We start from the raw sequence: 7,734 nt of genomic DNA on the forward strand, positions 1-7,734 counted from the left end.
TTTAGGGAGAAACCACTGGCTCTGAAGCATCCTGGGAGCGTTGTGTTGTGTTGTGTTGTGTTGTGTGGGAGGGAGCTGCTCCTCTGCTCTCTCTCTCAGCCACTGCCTGGAGAGGGCAGGAGCAGTGAGTGGCTTTGCCGAGGGCTCTCAGCATCCTTTCCCCCTCCCATGCACCAGAGATCAGGGCTCCTAGCCCTGTCCCACCTCTCCTGCAGGAGAGCTTTGCCTTCCCGATGGAGCAGCCCTGCCAGGAAGCCATTCCCTTGACCTGTGCATACCAGACACGTTCGAGATAGTGGAGCTGATAGCGGGATCGTGTTGGAACATCACACACCGAATTCCTTCGCCTTTTTTTTCTTAATTCCATTGTGTCTGGAGCTCCTGGAGCTTCATCCACACCCTGCAAAAGCTGGTGGAAAGCCTCCAGTGGGTTGGCTTCGATGGGCTCTGGAGAAGGCYGGTGCTGAGGTTGCTTTCCTGCTTCTGGCACACCCCAGACTCATCTGAGAGCTGCTCAGGGTGTCCCGAGTTGTGTGTGGCCCCTGATCATCTCCAGGCCATGGCTGCTGGACAGCAACCTCCCTGGAGGATGGGAAAGAGCCTGAGAGAGTTTGCAGAGGGTTTTTGTGGTCTGTAAATGTTCCTGAAGGTTTTCCCCCTCCTCTTTACAACTGCCTCTACCCCAACAGTGACCAGCAAGGGAGAACCTGCCTCCTACCACACCAGTTACTCCCATCCTCCTCGCTCAGTTAGGACCAAAGAAATCATTTCAGCTCCCATGCTCCAGCTGCAAGACTTATCGAGCAACTGGAACCAGTTCCACGCTGCCACCTCCCACTGGGATGCTTTGCTGTGGGTTTGCCATCCGTGGGAGCAGGGACAGCTCTCCTGGGCTGTGGTCCTGTCCAGCCCTTCCCTTTGCTCCCCAAAACAGCARCAAGACCCTGGCTGTGGTTCGGACSCTCCGTGCCCATGTCAGAGACCCTCCTGCCCGCTCKGCTCGGGGGTTTGTCCATCTCCCCCCGGTTCCAGGGGCTCCAGGCAGAGCCCCCTCACCATCCCCTTTACATCCCGGCCGCGGGAGGCCAAAGACCCCATTAACACCTCTGCATCCCTGGCACATGCGACAGCGTCCGGCGGGGAGGGAGCCGCGCTCCTCCGCCTGCGCGACTTGAGAAAAATCCTAATTATCCGTCAGTTACCAGCTGGCCRGCGTGGCGAGGGGCTGCGGCGAGAAAAGCGCCGCGATGGGCTGCGTGTCCGGGCAGCTGCGGGCAGCGGAGCCCCGGTGGCTCCGAAAGGCGGGCGGGATGCCGGCGTGCCCCGTCCTGCAGCGCCGCAGCTCCCGGTGCTGCTCCCGCCCCGCCGGAGCRCATTGCCCGAGGGGGGCTTCCAGACCGCAGGAAAAATCTTATTTTCGGCATCTGGCCGTTGGTCTTTGAGATAAGAAGGGCATTAAAAATGAAAAGGGAGGGTTTCCCGYAGCACGGAGCGGCGCGGGAGACACCCAGCCCATCCAGTGTCACCCATCACTGCCCAGAATCTCTGCAGGGACAGAGCTGAGTAATGTCACCCTTCTTCATTCAGCCCTTTCCTAAAATTAGAAAATCAGCATTGGGAGGCAAGAGAGAGCATGATGATGGTCTAATGCCATTCCCCACATTGCTGCCCCCAGATCCCTTCCTCCTCGTCCTGTCTGCTAAAGCACATCTTATCTCTTGAGAGATATGCAGGCTCCTCATTTGAATCCTTCAGGAGTTGGGAGAATCCACCGCATTCCTTGGTAAATTGTTCCTACTGTTAATTATCCTCACTGCTAAAAAAAAAAAAAAAAAAAAAAAAAAAAAAAAAAAAATTCCACCTTGTTTCTAGTCTGAATTTGCCTGGCTTCAGCTTCCAAGTGCTTGATCTCATTATACATTTTGTTATTAGATTAAAGAGCTGGCTGCTGTCAGGAACCATCTCCTGGGCACATCACAACCGAGCCCCCTTGTCCTTCTTGAGGGGAGCTTCCATGCAGAAGATTTCTCTGGTATCCTGTACAAGAAAGCTGTTCCACATCCTTCATGTTCTTCATCTTCTTCATGTTCTTCATCTTCTTCATCTTCTTCATCTTCTTCATCTTCTTCATCTTCTTCTTCTTGTCCACAGAGGTTTTAAAGTGTGGATAAGAGCACTGTGTGTGTGGGAAGGGCTTGGGGACATCTTGCTGCCCTGACTGGGTGACACTGACCTGCCCAGCCCTGCAGAGCAAACCATTCCAGAGTGACCAGCTGACCTCCAAACACTCTGGCCAGGAGCCCCGGGGCCATCAGGAGCCTCCTGTCCTAAGCAAAGCACAATGGATAATGCCACATTCCCCAAGGTAAAACCCTTCAAAAGGAGGAGGCCATTGGGCTGCACATTTCCATCAACCAAAGCTCGTGATTATGTCAAAAAATGATGCCAGATTGTTTGACAAGATGACTCACACAAACCATTTGCTTTGGCACTGCCTGTGCACCAGCTGTCCATTCCTCCATGGCCAGATCCTCCATGACTCAACCCCAGATTATGAGAGACCTTCAGCTGAGTCCTCTTCCAGCGCAGGGGGCTCCTCACTGCTCCAAAATGCTGCCCAGCACCTTGGTTTTGCCAAGCTTGTGGTCAGTCTTGGTGTAAATTGATCAACAATCCTGGCACGAATTATTGGGTGCAGGGAAGTTCAGCGTGTCCAAAAGTCATGAGGCTTCTCTGGGTGGAACAGGCTGGGTTGGTTCCTCCCAAATGTTGCCCCAAACCGTGTGTGTCCTGCAGGGCACCAGGGTGGTTGATGCTGCTGCCCTTGGCATGTCCACTGTCACAKGTCCCTGTCTGTCCCCAGCCCTCCTGAACAAAATTTACCTTCCTTTCTCAAGTGCCTGCATTTCCCAGTGGTTTTTCCTCGTCTGACATGAGTGTTCCCAGTTCCAGTGCAGGCTGACGCTGTCACACACTGAGTTATTTGTGTGTTGACTGACTGACAACACAGAACACATTTGTTTTGCTGAGCTTCTTTCCCCGCTAAACCAGGACAAACTCTCAGGTGTGGCAGTGATTCTTCAGAGCTCACAGTAGGTTGGAGGAAGGCAGTGGCTTCATCTTCCAGCCCTAACCCTCCCTGTGACACCCTCAGCCAGGAGTGACACCAGCTGTCACAGCAGCAGGACATTTCCTCATGTGGCATCTCAGCGTGTTGGACACCCTGCACCAGCCCGGGCAATCCTGCAGGAATCACTGCTTCAAACGAAACACTCTCTGTGTTCTCCAGGGCTCCAGATGCTGCTGAGCCACTGCTGCTCTCCACGAGGCTCAGCTCAGTGCAGGTGGGCACTGACCCTGCAGCCAACCTGCTCTGGGGGGATGCAGCACCCCCAGAAGGGTGTTTCAGAGTGCCACACACCTCTGAGTGCCTTCTGAAGTGTTAAAGCCAATTCAGGCGTTCAAGTCCTCGCTCTGATCCCTTCCCAGGACCCTCTTGCAGCCGGGGGTGCATCCTCTGCAGGTGCTCCCAGAATCAGCGTGTTCCCCGGGCAGATCCCCGGTCCAGCTGCTCTGCCAAGGCTGAGAGGGCATCGTGGGGCACTGCCTGCACTGATCTCCCACAGAGGCTTGGGAAAAAGCAGCCATATCCTGTCCTGGTGAGCCGAGCTCCCGGCTGGGACACGGCAGCTACAGGAGCACGGTCAGCACAGGGCGATGCCGTGACAGCCTGAACTCCCTGCAGCAGAACTGTGGAAAGATCCCGGGGGATGAGATGGCTTTCAGGAGAGGATTCCCTCCTGCTCTGCATCTGCTCCACCCCAAAACCACCTCCCGGCGCTTCTAGCTGGGGACAGTGGCAAGCGAGCATCGGACACGTTCTGGTCCGGGACAARACACCCTGCAGTGCCTTGTTTCTGTTTCTGTTTGACACTTTAGTGGCACTGATGCCTCCCTTCCCTGTCCAGGTCCTGTGATGGGAGTTATCCCTCCAGGAGGGACGGGACTGGGCTGGAATCACATCCTGCCCGAGGACCTCCGGTTTATTCAATTCCTAAGGAAACGCATCTCTGAGCAACATACCGCAAGGAAGGACAGCGGAAAGAGAAAAGACTCAACCACTCCTGCCAGGGCAAGCCGCGTTTAACCACGGCGCTGTCCCAAGTCCCTGCTCCCTGTGACTCAGCCGCGGGGAATTAATTCGGCCGCGTTCAAACACCCGATGGCTGCCGGCTCGGTGTTCTTCCCCTCTGCACAAACCCATTGATTTCCGCAGGACACAGCCCCAGCGCCGCGGCCGCTGCCGGAGCCCGTCCGCTCCCTCCCCTCACCGAGAGCACCCAGAGCATCCCGAGGGTTCGCCACAGCTCCCGAGGATGCTTTCTGTCTCCCGGAGGAAGGGCTGGTTTGGCAATTAAACACGTCACCTCCCGCGAACAAAAGTCATTATCGCGCCCGCCGCTTCGACATCGCTGGGCAGCTCCGCGCGTTCCGCGACAACGTCAAATCGCAGCCCCGGAGGGAACTCTGCCGCTCCTGAGGGGTATCAGCCGTCCCATCCCAAGCTCCCTGCTCTGYCAGTGCTTCCCGGAGTAGAAAACCCTCCCGGCTCTAGCGTGGTGAGCGGCTCTCCCGGCTATTCCAGCGGTACCCGTTGCGGGAATACCGCCGGCACCGGCCACACGTGCTGGTTCTCCTCAAAAACCGGGGCAGCGCTGCGCTGAGCCAGCAGTGGGGATGAGAATTGAGCCACAAAAAGCAAAGCAGYCCCCGTGTGCTCTGCCCGGTCCCTGGGTCCCGCCTGTGCCGGGCAGCACAAAACCAAACCTGCTCCCGGCTCCCGARCTGTGCAGCCATCCCTGTGCGAGTCCAAACCCACCATGCTTAAAAACCTGCGCTGTTATTTGCTGTGACTTCTAGGGATTAAGTTACTCCCCTAATACGGGGTGGAAAAGGACTGTTAATGACAAGCAGGAATTTACAGCAAAGCGGGGAAGGGTTCTGGGAGATGTGAGCAAAAGTCCCTCTCACCCACGGCCTCGCCTCTGACAGCACTCCCTGGCAAATACGCCGGGAAGCACCGTGAGAGCATGCAGGTACTTCCCTAGGACGTTTCTTTGCGGGGAAATTCACCCACAATTTAGGGAATTGCAGCGAGAGAAGTGACASTCCCGCCGCTGTGCTCTGCAGCCCTTTGGCAAAAACCCCTGGAAAGCAAGAAAAGCAAGCACTGATGTTTCCTTATTTTCTTCCCAGGGGCACCACCTGCACCGGTTTGTCCCCATCGGCGGTGGCTGCATCCCTGTGCCGCGGGGCTGAGCATCTCCCCAGCCAAAATAAAGACATTCAACTTACTGTCCAGGTGGCTGATTTGGCGGTGCTGGACTGCTGGAAGGTCACCTCGAAGTGGTGGGGACCGGGGTAGTCGGTGTTGGAGGGGATGACAGGAGCCGGGGACATGGCGTCGAAGGTMGAGCTGGGTTGTGAGTAGGGAGAATGCGTTGGGACATTGGAGGTGTGCTCGGAGCTGTAGGGGCTGGTGGAGGCTGCTCTGCTGCCGATGCTCTGATCCATGCTGTTGTTGAGCAAATTGAACTGGGACTGGAGGAAGGGAAAAGGGGGAGGAGGGAAAAAAAAAAAAAGAAAACACCAGCCAGTTTAGAGACAGGGAAACCTCAGCCACCTTTTCTGCGGGGCTGGGGTGTCCTGTTACAGCCTCCTTAAAGGGCCAGCGTGCGGGAGGGGAGCCAAAGGAGCTGGTCTGGGTGGCTCTGGGTTTCCAACAGGTCACCACTCGTGTGAGGGAAAAACTCCGTGCGCTTAAATCATCCCCCTCGATCTGCTCCATCCTCGCTGGAGGCTGCGGGGTGTCACAATCCCGGATTTCTGGCGCACCTGCCTTGGGAAAGCCACGCTTCTGACAGTGGGGAGAGGGCAGGGACGTTTTGGGGTTTGCTCTGGTGTGGGAGATGTCCCGCTGAGGGCAGGGGGTGACAGCCCTGTCCTGCACGAAGGGCTCTGCTGCACGGTGTCCCTCGCAGCTCGGTGAGGCCACCCAGCCAAGGTGACGATGGCAATACCGAGTGTCCGTCCTGTTTTCCAACCCCATTTCCGACCTAACCCTCGTGTCACGGCCACACACCCACACACCACTCCCGGGAATGCTTTCCCCGAGCCAGCCAGCCCCCAGCAGCGGTTTGTAGCTGGTTTTCCAGYGGGATGTTCGTTCCCAGAGCCTGATGCAGCTCTAATTTGGGGAAAACCTCAAACCTACAAAGCACGTGGCTGCCATGCAGCACTCTGCAGGAAGGGCACAGGGCAAATGGATCCATTTGGGCAGGTCCTGGCTTTTATTCCAGATCTGATGGACCAAATCATGACTTTTTATGATTTTTTCCTCTTTCCTCTTCTGACCAATTACTGCCAATTTTTTCCAGTAAGAGCTGGCAGCTCATTTACCCACAGGCACAGCCCAAGCACAGTGACATTCCCCAGACCCACATGGCTAAAGCAACCTTTGTATTTCACCAAAAAAAATCACACTCATACACAACAGTTTCTCAAAGCAAATGGTAATTTTTTTTCTCCCAGAAATCTGCAATTCTCGAGTTGCTCAGGGGTCACTCTGCAGCCCTAAAGGCAATGGCAGTGCTGGTGACAGTGTCCGGTGCATTGCCATGTGCCATCCTGGCTCCCTGCACTGGAACAGCGACACAGCCCTCCTTGGCTGCCCTCACACCTGGCAGGGACTGTCCCTGTCCTTGTCCCTGTCCCCAGCACCCACTRGGRCAGCTCTGSRAAGCCAAGAGATGTGGAAGCAGCCGTGGGCACAGCCAGCAGGCTCAGCCTTCTCCAAAGATCTGCGAGGCTCACGGCTCAGGAATCAGGAGACGTGTTTTAACTTGGGATCCCAACCTCACCCAACCCTCTACGATGTGGAATGGTTTAAAGGCAATCATCCTTCTCCAGGGAAGTTCTCCTGTTGCCTGCATCTCTCACAAGGTCGTTGGAGCCTGTGACTAACTGGAGGAATGCTGAACAAGATCTGGCTTGCTTTTACACATCCAGCCATTTTCTCCCCTAAAATATGTGCCTAAATCCCTCTATTCCTCCTTGCTGCTCTATAAATAGCTCAGCCAAAGACAAGCCAAGCTTTCCTTAATCCAGGCTTCACCTGGAGAAAAACTTCAGAGGAACTTTGGCAAAACAGGCATGTTAGGAAAGCTCTTGCCWTCCAACTGGGAAACGCAGCTGCTGCAGGGACCATGGAGGCACAGGCAAAGCTGAGGGATCRGCCAGGAGAGCTGCAGTGAGGAAAATGGGATTGCTGCTGGATGGGGCTGCTGACAGCCCAGATAATCCAGGAGTATCAGCACTGAGCTGTTTTGTTCTCATGCTGAGATCCAGGGCTGTGCGTGGMTGGATGTGAGTGTAAATGGGCAAGTGAATGGAGACCCACAAAGGAATGGAGCATCCCGACCTCTGCATGAGGGGAAACCTTCCCGAAGGAAGAATGGTGAGATTTGGGACCCAGGGTATCACCTCTGCCACCCAAACTGGCTGCCCTGAGCTGGGCTGCCTCAGCACAAAGCAAGAGGCAGCATCCTGAGCACCCAGGCTTGGAGAATCAGCTGGCAGAGACACCCAGAGTCAGGTGCGTGGGCAAAACGATGGTGAAATTATGGAAATATTCCTCTAAAAGACAAATCAAAGGCAGGCGTGTTTGTGTGTGTG

General features: G+C 55.5%; 1 protein-coding gene across 2 annotated transcripts in view; it reads right to left on the reverse strand.

The window, feature by feature from the left end:
* Positions 1-5,621, reverse strand: part of TP73 (tumor protein p73) — an 18,774-nt gene extending 13,153 nt beyond the window's left edge. For both annotated transcript variants that reach the window (XM_057375644.1, XM_057375645.1), the window contains exon 1: positions 5,356-5,621. In XM_057375644.1, the coding sequence (XP_057231627.1) occupies positions 5,356-5,574 (219 nt within the window). In that variant the 5' untranslated portion in view covers positions 5,575-5,621. The remainder of the gene's footprint in view (positions 1-5,355) is intronic.
* Between the last annotated feature and the right edge of the window lie 2,113 nt (positions 5,622-7,734).

The sequence above is a fragment of the Malurus melanocephalus genome, unplaced genomic scaffold (genome assembly GCF_030028575.1).
Source record: "Malurus melanocephalus ecotype Western Australia unplaced genomic scaffold, MMel_1.1 scaffold_253, whole genome shotgun sequence".
Classification (NCBI taxonomy): domain Eukaryota; kingdom Metazoa; phylum Chordata; class Aves; order Passeriformes; family Maluridae; genus Malurus; species Malurus melanocephalus.